This window comes from Meleagris gallopavo, chromosome 1, assembly GCF_905368555.1.
Source record: "Meleagris gallopavo chromosome 1, MGAL_WU_HG_1.1, whole genome shotgun sequence".
Classification (NCBI taxonomy): Eukaryota; Metazoa; Chordata; class Aves; order Galliformes; family Phasianidae; genus Meleagris; species Meleagris gallopavo.
The window spans coordinates 75,004,940-75,030,780 of record NC_139404.1 but is presented as its reverse complement, the minus strand read 5'-3'; the positions used below and the strand labels follow the sequence as shown (position 1 = coordinate 75,030,780).

General features: G+C 43.1%; 1 protein-coding gene across 1 annotated transcript; it reads right to left on the bottom strand.

Annotated features, from left to right (window-relative positions):
• Nucleotides 1–14,625: 14,625 nt before the first annotated feature.
• LOC100542931 (alpha-2-macroglobulin-like protein 1) lies at nt 14,626–25,827 on the bottom strand. The gene is given in 20 exon segments (XM_085218241.1): nt 14,626–14,666; nt 14,807–14,909; nt 15,174–15,242; nt 15,954–16,044; nt 16,318–16,442; nt 16,540–16,755; nt 16,894–17,108; nt 17,462–17,624; nt 17,999–18,073; nt 18,474–18,592; nt 18,595–18,629; nt 19,346–19,427; nt 19,558–19,733; nt 20,748–20,835; nt 21,444–21,498; nt 21,991–22,112; nt 22,678–22,804; nt 22,933–23,158; nt 23,816–23,955; nt 25,753–25,827. Coding segments are annotated over 20 exon segments (2,343 nt in total).
• Between the last annotated feature and the right edge of the window lie 14 nt (nt 25,828–25,841).

Here is a 25,841-nt window from a genome sequence, read left to right as displayed (position 1 = left end):
AATCTTTGATAGGACACTGGTAAACTTAAGATGATCTATAAACTGTATGAACAGCACAACAAATAGTGCATTGAGTCTGTGACTTAATGCTCTGATACCACATGTATTGGTGGGAGCAGACACAGGGCTGAATAGACTAGTGATTTGATTCTACATAATATCATACAAACTTTTTGAAAGACCAAAGACACTATTACTTTTAAAGAGCTTACACCTTCTCCCGAAACACTGAGTCAGATACGGGCAGCCAAAACAGTATTTGAAGAATAGAGTCACAGGAAGATAAATAATCTGATTATATCTAACAAGTAGGAAGAAACTACATTAAACAGATTTCTGTGCATTAGGGGTGCAATCAGGCAGATTAAGGGGACAGACAGACAAATAGACATTTTCATCAGCTAATGATTTCCTCCATCTTTTTTGTTCACCCACCCAGCTCTGTTGCTTCCTCATCTCAGTAGAATTTGAGAAATCCTTCATTTTATACTGTAAAAATGTGATAAAAGTAATATCTATTTTCCCTTGAGCAGGCTTTCCATAGGTATACCTGTGTCAAAGGAGAGAAAAACACACCTGAAGATGAACTGCTTCAGCAGGAATTTTGAAACAGGTCCCCAGCCCTATCTAGGGTTATGTGGAGCCCAGGAGAGTGTTGTATCTTCCTTGCTCAGAAACATCATCCCTTAAAATCAGTTTGCATCCCACTACTATACACTGGGAACATGTTTCAAGCCACCTTCTCAAGTGTGCCCTCTAACCAGCAATCTTAGTATCCTTCAGTGTCATAGCAAATGACTTATGTAAAAAAGAACTAGCTTGACAGAGTGATATGTCTCCCTCAACAAAAAGTTAATGTTAAACCACTGTACTCCTTCTAACAATCTAGAGGTGATTATGGAGCCAAAGGACAGATCACAATGGTACTTACTTGCCACATAACTTCAGCTGAAATTCCTCATCCTCTGTGATGAAGGGAGGGTGCTCAAACTTTAATTCAAACTTTGTCAGCTCTGTAGACAGATGCATGGAAGATGGAAAGATACAGACCAAGGGAAAAAAAGTGATACCAATTAGAAATTATATTCTGCTATAGCTACAGTCCAAATGAGGGGAAATAATATAATATTCCTGCTTACTCATTCCTGTGCCATGACAGAACTTACTTCTTTACCTGTGCCTCCCTCTGCTGCCGCAGTTCCACAAAGAACTGCTTTCTACTCCAACCTAGTGAATCGTAAGCACTGTAAACAGCACAGGGTTTTATTCTTACACTTGTCACTGCAACTGTATGGGCTTAAGATGTGATGCTGTTCCTGTTTTGGCAGCTGACTGAACAGTATATTTAGCTTAGAAGAAGAAAACAATGAGCAGCAGCAAGAGCTCATTACAGGGCCCAGCTACAGCTAGAACAATATGATAGACTACAATCTTTCCCTTGTACTCTACCTGGCTGCAGAACCTCTAGAGTTCCAAAGGTTCTGACCACGTCCCCTGTCTGCTCTTCTCCCAGAGCAAAAGGTCTGATAAACATGGCCACATCACCCTTGTCTTTCTCTAGATATCCACAATGCTTTTCCCTCACTTTTGCTGTCTAAGTCTTACCATATTCATTAACACTGAATGTTTTTTGAGCCATGCCTTGTTGCACTGAGATGGTATATTTCCCAAGGGCTGCTTCAGAGGCCAGGGGGAAGGATAGATCCACAATGCCATGTCTTGACTTCACATTCAGCCATTCAGCAATGTGATTATTTTCAGGATCCTATTTGGGAAAGAGCATTCAGAGCCACCAAATCAAATTGATAGCATGGGTAGTCCAACTATACTCAGGCACAAGAAGGCACTACCAAGACTTACCCTTGCCACAGGTAAGATGCCTTCTCCCTCCAGTATCCTTTTACTAAACTCTTGAATTGCAAAGGCTGTCAGTAAAAGTACTGGGAAATGAAAACACCATAATACCCTAGGAAAGACAAGCAGCTGTGCTGCATCTATTAATCATTTTGCTTTGTGCCTTTTGCTCTGTACAGACTAGTTTTTGGGCTTGGGGTTTTTGAGATTCACTACTGCTTCTAGCTCAGCTATGTGCATCACAGAGAGCTCATTTGAATGAAGAACCCAGGCTGACCAAGTAGAAAGGTCTCCAACTGACTATGGGGTTACATTTGTGGAGCAGCCCAGTCTAGGAGTGAAAGGGCACAGTGGAACAGAGAGACATCTCCCTGTGGTCAGATATTCGTCACTTACCTGCAACCATATCTGGAGATACTGTAAAAAGAAGAGAGAAACAAGCTCAATTTTGTATAGACCCGAACAGTACACCAGAAAAGTTCTGCTCCATCCAGATCCTACATTATGTGTCTGAGGAGGACATAACTAGAACCTCTTGTTCTAGTCTGTACTGCAATCTTTCTCCAAAAGGCCAACAGATGAGTGGTTTCCTTTCAAAGATCATTTATCCTTATGATTTAACAAGCATGCAGGGAGCCTTACATGGGCATCTCAATGTGTATCATGCTTAGGCTCCTCCATCTAGAAAAGCACAGGGTTATACTCACCTCATTTTTAATGACCATAAGGTCATCATCAAGGTTCACGATTCGAAATTTCACTGGAAATATAAAGAAAAGGAGAGTAAAGCATTCTAAGTGCAATATATCCTTGCACAAATACTCTTCTCCTCTCCTCTGCTCCATTATTTGTGTCTCTCATAGTTTATCTCAGCAGTATTCTGGTATTCCCACAAACAGCTCTTCTTATCACCTATCCTATAACATCTCCCCATCCCATTCCACCTAGAACTTTGTCTAGGAGATATACATACAGATGCATGCTGTAGAAAATAATTTTCCCTGGAAAGATTGTAAAAAAGTATAAAACAGTGGCATTTGTCTTTCTGCAGTCTGTTCATACTGTGAAAACTCTGGAGCAAGTCTTTATATTTATAGAGCTTGGAGGTGCACTAAGCACACAGCATCTATGCAGTGAATCTAAAGTCTACTTAAAGGTAAATAAGTAGTCAAGAAGTGACAGTAGATTTTCCAGTGTTCTGGAGACTTCTGGCTTTCCATCACAAGACATATTTCCCCTGAATGACACACAGAAGCAGCATGCTGACCATCTGATGCAGCATGGCTCGTGAGAGTGCATTCTAATTCACATTGTTCCTGGAAATTCTGAAAATAGAAATCTGCTTTCTTCAAGTTCCAACAAACTTAGCTTGATGCACTCGATGAAGATATCCCACCAAACATGGCTGCTACTTTGAACATTCCTCCCCGTTTCCACTTCACCTTCATTCCTCACCTGTTTCTCCAGGTTTGTAGAAGGCCTTGTCTGTCTGTATCAGAATTATGCTTTTCTGGGGCATGACCAGAACCTTCTTGTAACCCTCAAAGAGCACATTGTCACTGCTGTGTATCAGGACATGAAGAAAAAACACCTCTTCTGACTGTCAAATTGAAAAAAAAACAACTAAGACTTGGAGTAGCTTGAAGAAGAAACTGAGGTCCCCTTCCTACTAAAATCTTCAACTTCCTTCTTTCCCTCTACTCTCCTTTCCTTAGTCACAGTCTACTCCATATTCCTCAGTTTCCTCATTTTTTTCTCTGCCTTTCCCCTTATCATGCTTGTGTCTTTCTATGTCTTTCCTCCCCTTATAATCTTTCCCACCCTGCATCTCCCCCCTTGAGTATGGCTCAAACACGAGACAGATGTAATTTCTGTTTGTAAGAGGAGAGGCAGCCAAGAAAGGTGTCTTACTTGTGTAGCTGAAGCAACTGTTTCCGAGGAATTTAAATTTGACACCTAGGTTGATTGATATAAGAAAACAGAAAAAAGTTATCAGAGGCTTTTCATCTTAACCCAGAAGTGAGACATTACCTCACTCAAACAACACTAAAATTCCAGAGTCCAAATTCCACTACATGAATCTATCTTTAATGAACTTGATATTATGGGAGAAGAAGCAATCACCATCTGTATGGGAACTGCTGAATCACAGCCTGAACCTCTGATTGGTCACCTGGGGTGAGCAATGAGTCAGCCACGGGAGCACAGGTGAAGGCAATTCACCTGTGCTGCAGGAAGGGGTGGAGCCTGGCTGCACCTCTCCTAGACCCATTTAAGAGCTGACTGCCAGTAGGGAAGGACCTCTTCTGGAGATTCCTTCTCTGAAGTTTTGCAGCAAGCTCAGGGTGTGGGTAAGCTTTCTATCTATTCTCTTTTTGTTATTATAATCTGCTTTGCTAAACTCTCTGGTTTATTTCATAATTATCACATCTTTATATTCATTGACTATACATCATCTTATTCATGAATGTTAGAGTGAACAATCTAACGTGTCATTATTACTATCTATAGAAATGCAAGATTTTTGACAAATGAGGAAAAGCCACATAGAGGTCAGATCTGGAGCTGGTCAAGGAAGTTATGGGAAACAAGATAATGGTCAGGCAAAAACTTTGGATATCTCATGATCAGAAAGACTGAGCTAACCAGGATAAAGGCTTTTGTTTTGTTTTCATTTTGTTGAGGTTTTTTTGTTTGTTTGTTTCTAACTGCAAATGTCCCTGGCTTTCTATTACCAGTACTTGTTCTCTCCTATGGCCTGGCACCAACACTTGTCTTATTGATGTAAGAACTAAAAGTGACTACAGCCCCTTCTAGACTTCTGCTTAATTCACAGGATAATCAAGATATAGATACACTGATTTAGTATGGTGCTGAAGAAGACAGAGAAAGTTTGTAGTCTCAGCACCAGACAGATCTCCATGGCTCTCTTAAGATGTAACTGAAGTTCTGCAGTTATGTCGCAACCTCAGTGTGGCTAGCTTAGCTAACTACAGCAAGGCTTCAGTGACAGGAAGTCAAGTCACCCACAAAATATCTGGATTACCAAGGTGAAATCCAGTTCAATGTGGGTTCAGCGCCATCACCACTAGGTACAGGTAACATAAAGCAAGCTCAATGTCTATCTAACTAAAGCTTATCATACAGATACAGCCTTGGAGTAAAATCATCCTCTTGGAGCTGGAAGGACAGGCTTCTGAGGAAATGAGGATGAAAAGAATGTATTTCGTATGTGTTAACTTGCATTGTGATTTTTTTCAAACATTACAGTGGTCTAAACTGTGAGTAAGCAGTGTTTTCCAACAACCTTTAAGTAGGGTGAAATGAGCTAATATAGATCAAAAGAACAGTTTTTTTATTTATACAGTGAAAGATTCCCTGTTTTGCTGAGTTGTTGCATTTTGCATGGAATTGGTAGGGAAATACATTTCACCTGTTTGCAGTGCATGCCAAGGCGCAGAAGGACAGTATCTCAAGAGAGCACTATAGTCTGCAGTGAGAGTAAGAGCATCCACTGATATGTCAGCAATCACAGCTACACTCACCTTGAAACTGATGCACTCAAAAATGCCTGGCTTCTCCACATCCTTTTCCACCACTGTTTGACTCCAGGTTTCCACCTCCAAGGTGACAGCCAGGTGGACATCCTCAGTGACGGAGCTGAAGTGAATACAGAGCTTCTCCTCTTGGAAATGGTGAATGACAGCAGGGAATATCACCATGTACTGACTAGAAGGGGGGGGGGGGGGGGGGGAAGATGTTCAGAAACATCCAGAGGCTGAGACAGTCAGACCAGAATACATCTCTGCTGCTTTCATGAACAGGTAGAAACCAGAGGTCAGAAATGTCTAAAAGCTGCGGAATTGTAATGCAGCTCCCTTTCCATACCCAAAAATGGCAACATGCCTCTTATATGTCTGTTATCATCTTTCCATTAGCCAGGACACAACTGCTCAATAGCAAATACATAGAAACAAAATGGTGGTGTGAGGAATTATACTGAAAATTCAGTGACCAAAGCTTCAGTTTCACTCCAAATTTTACCTCTGCCAGCACAGGATGAACAAAAGGAAGTTTTGCAGCTTCTATAGGTTTTTGGTGTGTGCAATGCAGTGCTACATTGCTAGTGCAGCTTCTTCAGTAGCAAATACCAGGGTTTTTACCTGCAGCTGCGTTTGAGATGCCAGTAGGAGTTGCTTATGCTCAGTCTCCCTAATAACAAGATTTCCCCCATGCAGTTCCATGATACTAAACAGTGCAGCATCTCAGTGCTAAATCTTTCAGTGCAGACCCATACACAAAGGCCCCCTCCCACCCCTATAATCAAAACAAGATGGTCTCACAGTTCCAGGCTTGCTTCATCTATGACTAAGAATAGAGTCAAGGCTAAGAGGAGTGCTGGTGCTCTCATTGCTTGGGCTCGCACAGATAGCTGCAAGATCTTCACAGGACAGAGAACTGCCTGTACTGATGGGCAGAAGCAATCCTAAGTATGCCCCTCAGATGCTCTTAAGTCCAAAGAGGGGAGGGAAGTTGTTATATTTACCAGGCTAATGACACTAGCTAATATTTACTGATTTCCACCAAGGGCAGAGTAAAGGCCACACAGTACAGTTCTCCACCCACATTTAAATTCAGATGGCATTCCAGGTGATGGAGTGTTAGAGTACTATGGGGCAGATGTGGCATGGGTGAAATCTAACCCAGGCTGATGGAGACTTAGAGAAAAGCTTATCTCAGTTGTGGCTGGCCTGGATTCTGTGTATACCGCTGGGTGAGAGCCAAAGCAGCTATTATCCACAGTTTGTGAAAAATCATAGAATCATACAATCACCAAGGTTGGAAAAAACCTTTAAGATCATCCAGTCCAACCATCCACCTACCAATATTTCCCCCTAAACTGTATCCCTCAGTACCACATCTAAAAGCCTCCTGAACATCTCCAGGGACAGTGACTTCATCACCTCCCTGGGCAGCCTGTTCCAGCACCTGATCACTTTCTCAGAAAAGAACCATTTCCTAATGTCTAACCTGAATCTACCCTGCCATGACTTCAGGACATTCCCTCTAATCCAATTGCTAGTTATATGTGAGAAGAGGCCAATTCCCACCCCACCATAATCTCCCTTCAGGTAGTTACAGAGAGTGATAAGGTCACCTCTAAATCTCCTCTTCTCTAGGCTGAACAATCCCAGCTCCCTCAGCCACTCCTCATAAGGTTTGTCACACATCAGCTTGTCACAACCCCTCATCAGCTTCATTGCCCTTTTCTGAACACGTTGCAGGGCCTCATAGTGAGAGACCCAAAACAGAACACAGTACTCCAGGTGCAGCCTCACCAGGGTTGAGTACAGAGGTACAATTACTTCCCTGCTTCTGCTAGCAACACTGTTTCTGATACAAGCCAGTCTGACCAGATTGCTCACTAGGGCCTTGCTACCCCCAGGCAGATCAACACTTCGGGCCAACTTGGTGTCATTTGCAAACTTACTGGTGGTGCACCCAATAACCTCTCCAGGTCATCAATAAAGATATAAAACAGGACAAGTCCCAATACCGACTCGTAGGGAACACCACTTGTGGTTGGTTGCCGTCTGGATGTGACACCATTTATTACCACTCTGGACCTGGCCATCCAGACAGTTCTTTACCCAGCAAAATGATTCTTGGTACTCTTACTGTGCTTTGTTAGTGATCTTTCCCTTATCCAGTTTTTCTTCTGTGCTTCGATTCAGAATCTTTCAATTCACCTGCTTTCCCTTTGTTACCACTGCTGTTCACTCATCCATCCAAGTCAAGTCTGATCTTCCTGGGCAGAAGACAGAAACCTTCTCCAGGTAGGTCTACTCCTACCTACTCACTGGAAGCTCCTGTTACAGCTTCATTGTAAGGACTTTCCAAAGAAAGCAATATATTTTAAGGCTCCACATATTTTACCAAGTTTCCCCAAACCAGTTGTCCAGTCTTCTGCTGGCTTCATCCAGCCATAAGGTATTTCTACGTTGACACCACCACCTATCTCCTCCAAAGTCCTACCAGGCACTGCAACATTTTTTTCACTTTTCTTGGATGAGAGCGATGGCAGCTGAACTGAGCAGGGCTTGAACCTATTTGCCTTCTAGATACAATCTCATTTGAAGGTGGTTGTCTTCATCCTGCCCTGGCCCTAGCTGTATTTTTGCAGAACGTAACCAAAGGAGCACAATATAGAATGAATTTTTTGCCTGCCCACTCTTTGATCCTAGTTTCCTGAATTTACTTTGGCATGGTCTCTACATGTGTGTTTGGTATCCACTCTCTTAGATAACAAAGTAATGTAGCAAGAATGTATGCTTTTAACCTAGCACTGACATTCAAATAATCTGTGGGTTTAAAGCACTCTCTGTCACTGATCTGGGAACGTATTTGATTTTCTGAAATCAACAGGGTTTTGAGTTCAAGCCAAAACTAGCAGGATGGAAAACAGGTCTGATTTCAGATGCATCCCACAATGGCTGCTGATGAAATTACATGGGAACAGAAAGAAAACTATAAGATAATGAAGTGCTAAAATTCTTCCCTTATTTCATAGCGAAGTGAGGGGCACTGGCAGGACTATGCATGGAACCATGAGTTGATCTGGGCAGAGGCTTAAAGGCAGGAGTAAAGTTGCAGTAAAAGAGGAAGTTCTACAGAAGAAATTCAACCCTAAAGCAAAATCACAAAGAATGAATTTGCCCATTAAGATGCTTTCAGTAAAAACCCAGTAAAGATACCTTTATAAAAATTGAGCCCCTGTTTCAAAACAAGTAACTGAGCACTCTTGCTGCCATAAGCTGTGCTGCGTAAGAAGGGCAGTGGAAGATATCTCCCAGAAGTGCCTAGGCAATAAACACTGTCTCCACCCCTCCTACCCACCCACATCCCAGCCCCAGCCAGGCAGTATGATTTCCACCTTGGCTTCAAACCAAAAGAGAGAGACATGCATTCTGTCAGGGCAAGAGTTGCAAGAGTTCAGCTCTGGACAAGGGGGAGAGGGAAGAAAGAAATTACCAGAAGCAGACGTGAAGGAGGAACAGAGAAAAGGCTCACATTTCCATGGAGGGATTTGATGAGCAATCAGCTGTGTGGAGAATCACTCTTCTGTGGGACAGCATTCTTCTGCCTCACATGGCTGGAACATGCTGTGAGAACCTTATCTGCTTTGTATATGCCCACTGGTCTTGGGGAGATCCTTGGGAGTGGCCGGGCAACAGAAACAGGACAGAAGGAGTGTTTTCCCAGAGGAACTTCATTTTTCATATGCCTGAGATTTCACTTGATTTTCATGTGTCCTCCTCACCATGGTCTCCCTACTACCTGGCTCTCTTTAATGCTTTTTAGTATAGGCTGTATATTTCTGCAAGTACTCAGGTCAGATAACCCTACCAGCTTTCTGCACGTGTTTATTTCTGACCTGCCAACATCTCATATGTTCTACTGTGCTCCAGAATATATTTCTTCAGGGCTTTGCTTTATTCTCCAGTAAAAAACTGACATTAAAATCTTTAGTAGGTAAAGTTAGATGCCTTTACAAACCAGGCAAAAATGAGTCCAAGGTATCTACTGTAGGTGCTTTTTGTAAAGCAATGTGTTAATTCTGGCTTAGCTGTGCTCCCTACAGTAGAAGTTACAGTGGGAAACACATCAGTGATCCTTATATGAATTTCCTCAAACCGTATGTAGTATGGAATGCAAAAGCTTAGTTTTAAAAGCCTCTTCTAGTGGGATTAAAGCCTTTTCTCCTTGGCTGACAGTGCTTTATTCAGTTAAGTCTTTTGGTGTTTATTTCCTACTGCTGCCTTTTGCATGAAGCTTTGTTTGGTGGTATAACAGCTGGCTTCAGTAGGCTGTTTGCTGTCCCACCTTTATGTCAATGCTTTTTGTAGCATCATCAGAAGGTAGTCCAGCCTAGCTTTAGGAATCCTTGAACAACAGCCTCAGAGAGACTGTCTCATACTTTTGTAGCTCAGAAGGCAAGAACAGGAGATATATTAGCAAACAGATGCAAGGAAATGTTCCAGAGTAGAGAGTGTGCCCAAATAACATTAGGAACAAGGCAAGTTTGGGAAGTTCAAGCAGCATGCCTTTATTGCACATCCTTGTCCTGTGTTGTTGGCACCTGCTATCAGCTCCCCTGATATTAGCAACAGATGGACTAGTTAAGATAGCTTGACAGCACTCAAGTGTGAAAGCATTCAAGGCTCATGGCCAACAAGACTTTGGGGCTTCTGTGATTTTTGGTTTAGAGTTTGGCCCAGCTAATCATCTGTTGACAGCTCATCTCAGTCTTGGTTTTTGTGCTTACAAACAGTATTGAGCAATGTAGATACTGCTCATGATGCTGGGTCACAGGCAGTCCTGGGGAACTGCTTAGGGAAGAGTCATCGATAGCTGGGATACAGATGGGCTGAGGGTGAAGAGGATCTGTGGCTTAATAGAAAGCATTCTACCAGTGACTGTTATTGCCTTCCCACAGCACCACCGAGTGGAGATAACGGTAAAAAGCACCTACTTTACTGGAAATCCTGACTGTCCCTTGAGAAAGACAGAGTTTTGGAGAAGATTGAGCAAAAGATATGGATGCAGAAAGCCAATTAGCTCAGAATGAATGGGAATTACCCTTGGTTTCTTCTCATTGCTTTAGTGTCCGTACAAACTTAGCAGTGCAGTGTTGTGATAACAATCTCAGAGTGACCTCTGCAGTAAATGATCAGTGCCAGTGAGAACAAGTCAGCTGCCCAGCCAACTTTTCTAGAGTGGTCAGAGTACTTTCATTTCCTCTAGCTTGTGAATTAAAGTTATGAAAATCCTAGTTTCTCCAAGGAGATTTCTAGTATTTAACATACAGAAAATAAAAGTTTGGTCAGTTAGTGCTGTAGTTACTCAGCTACCTGAGAGAGATGCTCTTCCTAAAACAGCTCTCAGGATATTGACCTTCAAATCTGTTAGTTTTAATATGAAAGATAAAATATGGACAACAACCACCTGAGCTGAGGAACAATACCAGAAAGAAGTATGTTCGTAACAACCCATACAGAGAGGTCTCACTGGGAGAACTGTCTGTCATGAACTGACTATAGTTATCAATAAAGACTCAAAAAGCCCTTACAATTCCACAGCCTCTGCTCACCACTGAAGTTCTTAATATCCTCATTTCTATAAGATGTATCATGGTCTCTTGCACAAAGTTCTGAACTAATTTCCCAAGGCTTTTCCAGGGATTCAAGATATCATAATCCATAGTAATCACTCTCAAGTAGATTATGACTCAGGCAGCATGTGCTGTCAGCGTTGCCCTGCTCCACAGTGACCTGAGGGCTGTGCCAAATCAGGTCATCACAGGGAGCAAGCAGTAGTACTGGTAGTGCCAACAGAGAGCAATAAGAGAATAGATTGATTTTGTCAATGAGACAGGGAGAAAAGTCCTTCCCTCTTCAAGCTGGGACATATCTGAGCATTATAGCTGTGTCACAGATCTAGGTTCTCAGGATGAGTATGTGTGCTCAAACAATGCTGTGGCAAAGCAGATAATCCTGCAGAAGAGTCTCTTTTTGAGCTTGGAAATAACCACTTTCTATTACTACCAGGTGAACTCAGATGCTACTACAGATGTACTACAGAAATCACATAAAAATACACTAGAAGGAATTTTATGAAGTTATATTTCTGAATGTGCACTTTCAAGTCTAAGATAACAGTAACCCTAAAATGTTTATCTTACTGCCGCTTAGAAACTATCAGGTGATAGTTAGACTTACCCTTTCAGGCTTCAAAATGATGGATTTTTCCTTGTTGCAAGATTGGAGTTACCTGGCTTCACTTAGAGTCTAACTCTTCTAACAAGAGGCAAGCAAGAATTTCGGAATACTGCTTTTCCTTCACTCATTTTTTAGTTGAGAAGCAACTAAGAAATAGGGACCATAGCAAGGTGTTGGCTTAAAGTAATGACAGTAATTATTTGTCCTCCATTCTCCAGGGTCTTTTGTGAGGAGAAAATCTGGAAATATGTCTGGAATCATTACTACTTCACAAACTGAGAAATTCATAACCATACCAGAGCTATTTAGAACTTATGGCTTCACCACATCACAAGTCCCATAACATGGGTGAATCTAGCTAGCTGCAGCACAGAATCTTTTTTACATAGAAGTGCTTTCTTGTGTCACAACAGAGGGGAGTCATAGCCTGTAAGCTAAGATATCATTTCTCCTAGAAAAAGAGGCACAACTGTGGGTTGCATTTTTGGAACCTTTATCTCACTGGTACATATTCTCTTCCAGAAGAAACAAATATGATCAGATACAATGAACATGAACAACCTCTGCATGTAGGTGAGGGCCCAAAACCTGTTTTCTCTTCATAGGCGAAGTTCTGAATAGTATGGAGAGGGAGTGAAATGCAGGCAAGGACCATTTTAAAGAAACTTTCCACTGTTAGCCTTGCTAATTTTTTCCTAGCCTCAACCTGCAGTGTGAATTTCTATATCCTAGTAGTTAAATGAGGAAAAGGAAAACTGAATGTGAAGTAGAAAGTTTGAGGTATCCAGTTCATAACAGAGTTGAAATGTGTAGCAGAAAATGGGCTGACTGTCCTGAGTCCTACCACCAGTCCTGGCATTTTGTAATGAATATATTTTCCCTCAAGTCTACACAGTTCTTATTCCTGTCATTTTTCTTCCAATTTTGAAAACTTCCAGCCCTGTACATGCAACATGCTGCCTCCAGCTTTACTGCAGGGCTGGACTTTTCAATGGCAAACTTTTTGCAGCCTTGAACTGGCTTCCAAGCCATGACAGGAAACAGTCACCTGTTGTAAAGGACCACCCTCAGATATGCACAATGAGAAGGTGTTATAAAAAAAAAAAAAAAAAAAATTCCTCACCCATATTTGAAGATATAGGCTCACAGGAAAACTCCACAAAGGAAACTCTGGCAAGAGAGCCTTCCTTAGTGGCAGTCAGCCCTTAAAATGAGGTCTAAAAGGGATGGAGCCAGGCTTCACCCTATTTGGTCACACAGGTGAATTGCCTTCACCTGTGCTTCCAGGGCTGATCAGGTCTTCTCTCCAGGTGCTCAATCAATGGTTCAGGCCATGACTCAGCAGTTCCTATATATTTGTCCTGTTTCCAGTCTGGGAAAAGCCAAGTGCGCTTAAACTGGGTGTTTAATTCTTTTCTAAGTCTTGTCACATCCTCCGATATCTTTGTCTGCAGTCCAGTCCAGAAAATGGAGAAAAACACCTGCTTCATAAGTCACCTTGTGGGAGACACACAGCCCTGCTTTGGGATGCCTGTCACAAGCCCCACACATCTTGGCAAAGATTCTGCTGTAGGCTTTGTGCAGGTAGCTGAAACATGCTCAGAGGACAGTCAGAGATCTCTGTCTTTGATGACTTGGCAGTCCTATTTGGTCACAAGGCACGCAAAAAAACACAGAGGTCTTATTGGTCAGTTTTAATATTTCAGGAAAATAGACTTTTTGTCCTTCGTTGTCTCCACGGGAACAGACAATCTCTGCAGTCGCTGTGACCATCAGTCCTCTTGTCACTCTTGTTAATAGCTACTACATGGAGATGAGAAGCAAAGAGAAAATATTTGAAAATAACCTCCTGAGCTGTTAGCTTCTTAAATGCTAGAACTATGCCTAGTCTCTTATTAAAAGTCAAGAGACTAGAATGATCTGGTTGAGTGATTGGTCAATGTTTTTCAGCATTTTTCTCCCAAACCAGGAAAATCATGTCTAGAAGTACCTGGGCAAAATAATTCCTTCAACTCTGTTCTGTGTTTGCATAAAATGCAAAACTCTACCCTGCCAGAAGCAGAGGTGCACAGGAAACACCCCTCAAGGCAGAGTTAGTACTTTGCAGCTGTGATCATCACACAAGCTTCAGTCAAAGGCAAGGAAGGACTGGGATAAGTTCAACACTTTGTCTGCTGTACAATACAATAGTTGTTTCACAGACCTTTGCTAAAAACAATGGACAAGGATGTACTGCTGAGAAAGGGTGAGGGGCTACAGTCTTAATTACACTGCATTACTACCTGGAGACTGCTTCAAAGCAGGGCTGATGGCACAGGAGCTTGCATAAAGGACACAAGTCATTAAAAAATGTACAGTTGCAACTTACAACCCAAAACTGCCTGGGCCCTCCCCAGTGGAAAACTGGAAACTCCCACATTGCTCTATGGGATGACATCAGAATGAAGCATGTTCTATGCCAAAATTCTGCTTTGTACTTCCAGGAGGGATAGTTCCAGACCTGTCCTCACCTCAGACTGCTACTGACAAGCCATTCCCTTTCCAACTGCCAGTTATGTCATCCCACAATGGAAAATATTACATTGTCCGAGCTTCAGCTTGTTCCTTTGGTTTCCCAAATCCCTGTTTCCTACCCTGCAATGAGTGTAGCAGAGACTCATGAGGGAATGGAGTCTCTTTGTTAGCTCTGCCTTCTCAGTCCATGTGATGCAGTCACTATGCTTAGTCTTTCCTTCCTTGCTCCCATTTTGAGGCCACCAGAGTCTTTCAGCTGTCTCTCTGGCTACAGAATTGTCCTTAGCATAGTTCTAGATGCTCTGCTACAGACAACTGCTTATTCCTCACTTTTTCTGGACATATACTCTCCACTGATTACCATCCTTCCCGGCTCAGATTGCTTACATTCTTCCCAGACATTCTCTTCTTTCTCTCACTCAAAACCCATCATTTCATGATGACACTTTTTGAATCACACAGGGACTTGCTGCCTACCTCAGCTACAGACAGCACTGTACACAGCCAAGGCTTGCTCCTCTGCAAAAGGAAATGAGGAAGACAATTACGCAAACGTACATGAGCACAAGGAATAGTGCTCAATGACTTTGCTTGGACACAGACAGAGAACTAGGAATTCAGCTTCCAAACACAGAGTAGGAAGGAAATCGGCAACCCACCTGGCTGGTAATAATCATAGATTTTGATGATGGTTGGTTTCAGATTCTTCATCTTAATTATTTGTTCCAGTTGCAGAATTAAAGTCTGAGACTCATCACTAAGCTAGTGGAAGGAGGAAGGAAGAAGTCAGTGGATCTTCATCTTCCTAAGCTTGAATTCTTTGCTGTACAAAATCTCACTCATCCATTCAAGATTCAGGATTTTGGAAATGGAGTATGTGAGGAAAACTAAACAAAATAGGCAAGCTTCCTCTCACCACAATTTTACCAATGTTCTCTACCACAGCCTTGGGCTTCTCATACAGTTCCTTGTCCTCTGGCCTTCTGTTCTCATTATGCCAAAACTAATGCTGTCATTTTCATTTACCTTGTCCAGATAAATGTAGATGACATCAGCTTTCACTTCTACTTTCTTAATGATGGTTTTGTGCTCCAGCTGGGACAGGAAACAACAAAGAAATTTATGAGCATTTCCCTTATGGAGTCCTGATCTGAGGAACTGTTGTACTGATGGCATAACGTGGAACTGGACTCTGAGTGGGACTATGTCTTTTGCACACACAAGGGTTTTTTGGTTCTATCTTCAGTGTTCCCTCCTGGGGAATCTCCTGCAAGCTTCATATAACGGGTGAACTATGCTATCCCCACTCAGAAGAACCTCTCACTCTGGGGACAAAAGGCAGTGTATTGTATATGGGACTGATCATTAAACATGCATCAGTAAAGACTGTTGTTATCTTATCTCGCTAACAACTAGAATGCTCTTAAATACCTGTCTGGGGGTTGTGTGAATAATTCAGCATTCAATTTCATAGGTGAATTGGAAAAAAAACCCACCTTACTGGCTAGAACTAAAGCCTCTCTAAGAAACCTTTCCTCAAAACCTCTCACAAATGAATGCTGGCACTTAGTAAATCCAACAGCATATTCTTTTGGTCCAGAATAGTATCAGTGGAAGAAGGTGAACCTCTTGTAATAGACCCTTGCAGGACATGTATTGAAATGAATGTCTTTGGTTCAATGTCAGTAGCAAAGGGCCCCTACTAATGTAGTTACTTCATGGCCTGAAATAAATAGTTCCCAATAGAAGCAAACATGTGGGACATGTTTACCAGAGGCACTCTTCTTTTTATTCCATACCCCTTACCAACATCCTGGATCCTCGAGCCAGGACAAATCCAGACAACAAGGAGACTTCCATGATCACCATGTTGGATGTGCCTCTGCTGCCAGTGTAGCTGAAGAACATCAAACAGTCAGACGGTCTGATTTAGGGAGAGCAGAGCCCTCCCAACTCCTTCTCTACCACCACATACTGTGTGTAGGATCCTGACCAGGAAGCCTATCTGGGATTGAGACAAAGGCATCTATTTCTCTTCCCATCCCTTCCACCTGCCAGTTTCACCCTCTCTCCTGCCTGTGTCCAGTCCCTCCATTGCAGCTCTGAGGCTTTTCCAGCTGCAGACTGCAAGCATGTGTCTTGCTGAAGGAAAAGTAGTTATTAGGGTTACCTGGCAAGAATGTGGACGGTGAGGACATGCATATTGGCCTGGCTACAGTTGGCCAGCTCTGTGTTGACATGCAGATTAAAGGCTATGGAGGTCTGTGGAGTTGGCTCATGGTACCTCAGCACTGTCTGCGAGGTGGGGAAAAAGACAGACCAGGAATGATCTCATGCAATGAGAAGAGACAGAATTCTCCACCTCTCTCCCACATTCACCTCACCTCCTTACCTGAGCAAACACACAGCTTCTACCTTGGACCTGCACCAAGAACTGCCCTGGGATCTCTGTCAGTTCTGCATGCTGCACAAGGAGACGTTTCTGGCGAGTGACTTGGAATGTCTTTCCAAAATCCCTCTGTGACTTCACCTTCACAAGTGCTTGGCCTGATGTGCTGAACATCCTTGCTGCATATTTTGCTAAGGCTTGCAGAGCAACAACTGTGTCCTAGGGAGGGAGAAAAAGTCACCTCCCTGGAAGTATTATCTCTAGTGAGGCCAGCTCAGAACAGGAAGACCTCAAGAAGGCTTGCCCTGTCAACATCAAGTGGAAAAGTAGATGAATCCACATGGAGCTACTTGTTACCTGAGTGGAGGCAAAGCCTCCATAAGCATTCTGCTGCTGGGTCAGCCACACCACAATACCAGCTGCAGTTTTCATATCCCTTGCATGCAGTTGTGGCTTGGAGAGATATGCCAGGAGTACGTAGGCTGTCAATTCTATGTCCACTGACTGAGTACTATGCCAGAAGTCTGTGGAAGCTGGGGAGCTTGTTTTGGGACTCCAGTGTATTTGTCCTCCTACAGAAGAAAAAGGAGAGGCTGTCTGAAATGAAAGAAACAGAGGGTTCTAGAAACAGGAAATAAAACTCTAACCCCATCTCCTCCCACAAGTGGATTTTTTAATTCTCTAGGCTGAGGAAAAAAATTCTGATAAGTTACCCTTTATAGCTTCCTAAATAATATATTGCATTTAATGTGATTCAGTTACAACACAAATGCAAGTGTAGCAGGTGTATTTTCTTTTTCCTTGTCAAGCCTCTTCCATAAGTTAGCATATTTGGTTATAAACTCTAGGCAGCAAAATGCACAGACACATTGCTCCAGATCCTCGCAACTGAACAAGAGGTATTGCCCCAACAAACGATCAGCACCTGACTTGATGGCCTGTTCCTCCAATTTGTACAGCAGCTCCTGGGTTATCTCATAGTCTCCAGCCAGGGCAAAAGCATAGGCCAGCACAGCTTCTGTGTATGTGTTGGTGATGTTGTGAACTGCACGCTGTAGGCAGTGGAAGGTAGTCTGCATCAACTTGCCCTGCATTCATAGAAGAGACATATGCCAAACTCTGAGGTACAAAGAAGGGTGTCAGGCTCTTTCTGATGGTTGTTCCAGGGAACCAGACTTTATCTTTATGGTGTGGCTCCAGAGAAACCCATTAAACTACCACTCTCTCTCTTGAGGAAAAAAAGGCAGTTCAATCCCATTGTGCACTGGAAACCATAGCCACCAAATTTTATTGCTTTATGCTAGTGTTACAATGCTGTCTCTTAGAAGGAATTAACAATTTCAACAAACACTGGGACCCTCTTAGCAGCACGTGATCTGTTTATGGCCTGCAAAAGCCCAGGGTTTTGAGTTTTTTCACCACTGCAGGGAGCAGGCATGGGAGATAGCAGGGCTCTGCTCACCTTCAGCGGCTGACCCAGCTCCAACAGTGCTGCAGCAACGTATGCTGCCAAGGAGATTTCATCATCCAAGCTGCCCTGTGGAGGGAATCCATCACCAGATATCACACATAGGGGACAAAATGTGGGGAGTCATCCATTGTCAGAGATACTCTGCAGGTGAGAGATTTCATCTAGGCAGAGACACACCACTACACCTGGAGCTTCTCATTAAGCATGGATTCCACAGCTCTCACGTGTCCTCCCAGACTGTGCCAAGACCTGAAGCACCTTTCACTCTCTAAGCAGTGTTTGAAGGGCTCAGAAAGTGACTTCCAAGAAGAAGCATTTCTTATGCTTTCCCTGCCTCATACCCTGTTCTCTTTCAGGCTGGTTGCATGACTTGTGAAAGTGACTTTCCAGGATCCCACAACCCTTTGCTACCACAATATTTTTCCACCATTCCCCAGCTGTGCTTCCTGACTTGGCTCTCATTTACCTTCAGAGAGGAATGAAAGAGATTTCCTTTGGTGGCAAAGCAGCCACTGGGGAGCTGGTTTTGCTCCAGCCAGCGTAGGGCATCCTGGATATTCTTGTCATCTATATAGATATATTTTTGGCTTGGCCAAAACTCTTGGCTACAAAAGCTGTCAGCCTAGGAAGAGGATGAGTTGTGAGATAAATAGAAACACAAAAACACAAAAAGAAAGACTAATGCTTCCTGAGGCATTTGACTTTTCCAGAGGCCTTCTGATACACTGTGAGTGCTTAAAAAATGTTTCTTTCACAGGAAAAGCAAGCTAAAAGTGAAAAGTAACTCCTCTCCCTCACCCTTGGTCCATGCAGTCATGCATGTACTACTGCATTACTCATTCATTTCACAAATGAAAAATCTCTGGCCTTCTACTTTTACCTCTTGCACCTCATCTCTCTTGAATACATAGAGACAAGACTGAATCTCCATTCCTTTCACTTCTCCCAGCCCAGCCACCACAATGCCAATGGAATTCTTTGAAACTCTCATAACCAACTCCCTCACTAGGAAAAAATTTCTCATTGCCTTTCCCTGATGCTTCTCATCAGGGAAATCAGAACATACCCCCCTTGGCTGCTTGGGTATCACAGGAAGAACCTGGTGCTGTGTTTGGATCTACAGAGAGAAAAATGGATCTCCTGCTCCCTGGGATGATACCTTTGTGTTTCACTTTCCCAGCAGCTCTGCTGCCCTGCCTGATTCCTTTTTAAAGTGTTTCAAATCCCTCAATCTGTCTCCAAAACAAGAACACATATCCTACCAGCCATTCACAGGCACATTAGCTGCCCTGGCCCAGACAGTACAAATTAAGAACAAGAATTATTCCCAGTGCTTACCAAGTGTTCCCTTCCCCATCCTGCTGCCCAAAGACACTGTAGGACCCATCTCTATGCCTATAAAGAAGCTGTGTCTGGTAGCCTGGGGAGATGGGAACAGGGATTAATAAAGCATAGTAATTCAGAAAGGCCAGCACTGACAGAATGACTGGGAGGAAGAAAGCTGTTAGTACACTGGACATGGAGGACATTGTTGGATCTGTTGCACTTGCCATTGTGCAAGAATCCGGTTGCTCTCTCCTTGATCACAGGGGTCAGCTGCCTTGTCTTCTCCAGGTACTGCAGCACATAGACAATGGGAGTAAATAGCACCATATTCTGCTCTCCACAGCCATGGGGCAACTGCACCAAGCGGTCCAGGTTCTGTAGTGGCAGTCCCATGAGGTCACTTGTGCAACAGTGTAAGAAAGAAGGCAAATTTAAGTAAGATTTGAGATAATCCTCAGCTAGGCATTTGATAATAGTGTGTTATCTCAGCAAATAAGGAAAATACTAGAGAAGGGAAAGAAAAAATTGAGTGCAGAATGAAACAAGATGACTATTTTTCATCTGCTCTTTCTTGGGGGGATGTGATACAGGACGACTCCTCTATGGAGTTCTCACTGAACTTTTTCAGTATGAAGGGCTCCAACCATAGCAAGTGCTGTTGTAAAATGCTATGAACAGGGCTAAAATTGCTCAGGCAATGCCATACAGATGTACAGGCATAGAAGCTCTTAGACAAAGTTTGAGATGTCTCAGGTTTTTAGGTAGCCTATTCTACCTGGCCATATTTTGAACATCAAAATATCACTAAGCCAGTAGTGGTGCTAGTCAGATGGCATGAAAGTGCCTGTGTGTCCCTCAAACAGCGAGAAAATTCTCGTGTTTTATTCCTTTATTTGAGGAATTGTGCCAGGCCTAGCTTCATACCAGTTCTGTCATTGGTGGTGAAGGATTCAAGTGCAAAGAAGCATAATGAATAGTAGGTATGTCTGGTCCCAGCAATCTCTCCCAGTAATTCTTTTGCAGCTTAGCAATGCTGAGAAAAATTTCTCCTCTCTTTTTCTCCTCTGCTTTTACTATAGCAGTGAAACTTAATGGAGAATAAGATAGTTTTGAATTTTAAAGATAGTATCTACAAAAACTAGCCAGACTCCCAAAGTCCCAGAAAATTAGGCTTCCAGGCCCTGCTCCAAATTCCTAGCCAGAAAAAATGAGGATTATTCTTCTCTGCAAATTAGTTTTCCCATGAAAATCTAAGAGCTAATAAACATACAGAAAACCTGGTGTTGTCTGATCTTACAAAGCAGTGAAACTTAGTGTCCTCTCTTTTGAGCAGTGCCATTTCAAATGGATACCCTGACATCGTTACCAAGTTAGACCTTGCTCTTCTCTAATAGCAGTCAGTGAGCTACTTGACTTACTTGAGATGGAAACTGATGCACTGGCAGATCCCTTTACTGCGTTATCAGGAAGGTGAATCAGCATAGGTTCTTCAGCCATGTCTCCTGATAACAATAGGGAAAAGGTTCAGTATGAAAAATCAAATCTGAAGTACCTAATCTGACAGGCAACACTGGAACAGGTAAAGGGAACACTACCTATATCCTGTTCATGCAGAGTGCTCTCTATAGGCTGCCCCAGTCATCACTGCATTGCTTGGAAACTTCTGATTAGAAATAACTTGAGAGTTGCTGGACAGGATGAGATCACCAAGCTTCACAACTCAATTTGCCATCCTTCACAAGTTCCACACAGATCACAGCTGATCATTACTATTCGGAGATATCCTAGAGGGACTTGCAGTGCTGCAGGGACAGGGTGGTATGGCAGGAGCTCCTCATTTACTGATTATCATGCTCCAGGAACATCCAGGAGTTGCAGTGGAAAAGGAGGCAACACAGCACAAATTTGCCACCTAAACTCAGGGGCAAATTTAACAGGGAAGCAAGTGTAGAAGTAACATTTCCTGTCCTTTTCTGTCCTAATAAGAAATGAAATTTCCTATGTGAAAAATCATTTGAAAATATTCTTTCATCAGCTTTCCCACAGTTCAGTCCTACTCTCAAGTCAATTTCTTTTCAGTCTGCAGGACCCATTCAACCTGTCTACATACCTCCTCTTGGGCACAAAAGGGAGCTGTAAGACTTCTCCACTAGCACACCTTCTGGCTGCCAGGGCAAAAATAAAGGCATGAGATGTAAGGAACAAGATAATGCACAAAGTTCCCAAGCAGCAGCAAAATTGGAGAGCAGTTTTAGGTCTGAATTAAGGGGTTAGTCCACAAGCTGTTAAGGACTCCATCCTCCTCACCTTTGGCAGGGCTGCACTGAAACTGTCTGATTAAGAAATCAAAAGTAAGTCTGCAAGACAGAACTCTCTTTTCAGTGAGCGTATGCAAAAATTCATGAACAGCCAGTGATTGAGCAGAAAGGGAAGGGAAGAAACACAGTTTGGCATACAAATGCAGCTCAAGAAAGAGTAATGCAAGGAGGGAATAGGCTTGACTAGGTCCTGGGGAAAACAAAGCAAACTAAGACCAGGCTGGGGAAAAAAAAAAAGAAGAAAAAAAAAAAGGAGAGAAAACTGCTTAGCACAGCTCAACCTCCCTTCACTCATGCAAAGATAGTCTGGGAGGTAAACAAACCCACTCTCATACTGACCTGAACCAGCAAGTGTTTGATCAGAGCATGCCTCCGCCTCATGGTAGCTGGCAAGGGCTTCCTTCCCCCACAGCGTGGTGTTGTGTCCAGTACTTCAGTCTTGATTGTGATATTCAGAGTCCCTAGCAAATAAATTGAACAGAGCTTATTTCTTATGTCTGTAGGCAAACTTTAACTAAAAGTGGTCTCAGGTCCTGAAGAAAGTTTGTCCACATAGACTTAGTGGCTTAACAGGCAAAGATGAGCCAGTCAGTGCTGACAGCCTTGTTCAGACAGCTTAAATATGAAGGTAATGCCTCACCAACAGTGACTATAATCCACTACATGTGACTGTAGTGTAAGAAAGTTCAACTCCTTGGTCTCCCGTGATGCCTTCCCATTTCATATGAAGTATAGCACTATACTGGGTTCCCCCACTCCAATCTGTGAAGCTTCTTTCTCCCCAGCTGCTCCTACATCTCTCTCCCCAGGAATTCTCCATGTCACCCATTCAGTTCCTGCCCTCTTCTAAGAGCCTGTCTAAGACAGGAAAAAGAAAGCAAGTACAGTGGTTTGCATTCTTGTACTACTAAAAACAAACTTTGAGTTGCACTGAAGGCTAGGTTCTGCCAACTTTTCTGGGTCTCCCACTCCCTTTCACTTCAGTTTTAGGGTTCCCCACCACTACTCCCATTTTTCCTTCCACACCCAGCTGGGTTGCTGTCACATTCCATGTGAAGGTCTTGGACTCTTCCACACACAAGCACTCTCTGTCCCTGCAGGTCTGGCAGTCCTCCACCTGGAAGTCCAGCAATTTATCTAGGACCACATGTATCTGAAAGAGTGATGATACAGGAGAATGACTGAGCAGCTCTGGAAAGATGAGGTGGTACATGTTCTGTAAAAATGGAGGGCTTGATAGGCCTGTCCCATACAGTATTTCCTGTGGCACAGGCACATTACCTGTAGGCATTGCTGTAGGTAGTTGAAGACAGTAGCCTTCAGCATGAAAGTCTCTCCTCGGATCACAGAATATGGCAATGTCACATCCACAAAGACAGGCTGGACTGTTCTGAGACTTGTGGTTGGAGCAAGGCCAAATGTCCTCCCAGACAAACAGAACATCTTGACTTTCCACTTCGTGACAGCATTAGGTGTCATGACTGGAATGCTCCTGCTGCCATTGGAGCTGAGAAGAAGAGAGCACTTGCAGAAATAAATTTGTCCCATCTCACTGTAATGGGAAGAACTCAAAGGTCTCAGATGAGGGATGCAGTACAGATACTCAGTCTCAGATCAACCTCTGCTCTGTCATAAGTTACTTCCCCTCCAGTGGCTCAGAGCAATGCAGCTCTCTGAATCTATTCCCTAAAATCATATTTCCTGCTTAAATGCTGTCAGCAATGATGTTATACTCTTTTCCCAAACAAGACACTGACACAGCATTCCAGCTCTGTACACTCTAGTCAACAGAATGGTGCCTTGGAAAGCAGCACCACATTCCCCTGACTGCTGATTAGTCGTAATGCAAGCATTGTGGCAACAAAGGCTACACATTTAGCTGGTGCACCCACCAAATTGTGAATTCTAGGTAGAGCGTACACTAGTGTGTGAGAGGATACTCAGTATTTTGATCATGAGAAGCATCGATCTTTTCTAAGAATGTATGGAGCTCTGCTCCTCAAAGACCACTAGTCCTTCATTTGGATGCAATGTAAGTTTAAGGAAGAGCCATAAAATTCATACACAGAGTTCTCTTCACACCTATCAGTGTTTTTTTGAATGGATACAAGTTAATAACAAGGGTTCATTCTTTTATCTCATTGTGAAGTCTGGCACCACTTACCCAACAAAGAAGAGATTCCAGATCCAAGTTTCAGGCAAAGAGTTGGGAAATCTTCCTTGGGTTGTAAACTGGGGTTGTTTCTTAGTAATTCTTTGATCTTCCATAGAAGGTACCCCTGAAAAAAAACCTGATGTTTCCCACTACAGCAGGAATCCAGAGATGAACCCTGTTAATGACAGACAGTCAAGCACTGGGGCAAAAGGCAAAGTAAGTGAAAAGAATCAGACAGAGACTGACACAAGAGAGTGAGATGACCTGGTAGGAGAGGGAAAATAAGAAGAGGGGAAAAAATGGTAATGGAATAATCAGTGGCAGTATCATAGCCAATGAGGCATGAGTATTGCTCGTTGAAACCGCTGGCAGGTCTAGAAGTTTACAGAGATTTGGCTAGACAAAGCCCTTGCTGACATGATCAAAAGTTGCTGCTAAAAAATTAATGAATCTCTAGAGGGCCCTTTTAACCAACTTTACCATAGAATCAAAAAATCATAGAATAGCTGAGGTTGGAGGGGAACTTAAAGATCATCTAGTTCCAACCTCCCTCCCATGAACAAGTTGCCAGCCACTAGATCAGGCTACCCAGGATCCCACATAACCTGGCCTTGAATGCCTCCAGAGATGGGGCATCCACAACCTCTCTGGGAAACTTGTTCCAGTGCCTCATCATCCTCTGAGTATAAAAATTCTTCCTAAAATCTAACTTAAATCTTCCCTCTTTTAGTTTAAAGCCATTCTCCCTTGTCCTACCACTATCAGACCATGTAAAAATAGGTTCCTCTCCTGCTTATAAGCTCCTTTCAAGTACTGGAAGTCCAAGCCTTCTCTTCTCCAGGATAAACAAGCCAAACTCTCTCAACCTTCCTTCATAAGTGATGTGTTCCATTTCTCTGATCGTCTTCGTGTCTCTCTTCTGGACTTCTAACAGCTCTGCATCCTTTGAAAACTGGGGTCCTCAGGCTTGAATGCAGTACTCCAGTTAGAGCCTCATGAAGGCAAACTAGAGGGGAACAGTCACCTCCCTCTCCTTACTGGTCACTCCTCTTTTGATGCATCCTAGGATATAGTTGGCCTTCAGGGCTGCAAGTGCATGCTGCTGGCTTATGTCCAGCTTTTTGTTGACCAGGACCCCAAGTCCTTTTCCACAGAGCTACTCTCAACGAGTTCTCCCAGTCTGTATTTTTCTCTGGGATTACTTCAAGTCAAGTGCAACACCTTGCACTTGGTTTTGTTAAACCTCATTAAATTCTCACATGCCCTCTCCTTGAGCTTGTCCAAGTCCCTCTGGATAGTATCCTCCCTTCTTTTGTGTCAGCTACACCACTCATCCTAGTGTCATCTGCAAACTTGCTGAGGGTGCACTCAATCCCACTGTCCATCATAAAGATGCTGAAGAGCACTGGACACAAGTCAAACTCCTATGAAACATCACTTATCACGGGCTTCAACCTGGACATAGAGCCATTGACTATAACCCTCTGGCTATGACAATCCAACCAAATACTTTTACACCTAATAGTCTAGCTTTCAAATACTTACATCTCCAATTTAGAGATAAGGATGTGGTATGGGACCTGATCAAAGGCTGCAAACAAGACCAGGTAGATGACATCAGTTGCAACCTTCCTTTGTCCACTGGTGCCATCACTCCATCATAGAAGGCCACTGGATTGTTCTTGCCTGTTCTGATCTGCCCTTGGTGAAGCCATCCTGTCAGTCTTGGATCACTTCCTCAACTCACACATGCCTTAATGTGTCTTCCAGGAGGATCTGCTCCGTGATATTCTCAGGCACAGAGATGAGGCTCATGGCCTGCAGTTCCCTGAATCTTCTTTTTTTCCCTTTCTTCAATAAGGGAGCAATGTTCCCTTTTTCCAGCCACTGGGGACTTCACCTGACAGCCACGAATTTTAAAATATGATGGACAGTGGCTTGACAACCATATCAGTCAGTTCCTTTAGAACTCTGGAAGGCATGTCATCTGGCCCCATAGACTTATACACATTCAGCCTCATGAGGTAATCTCAGA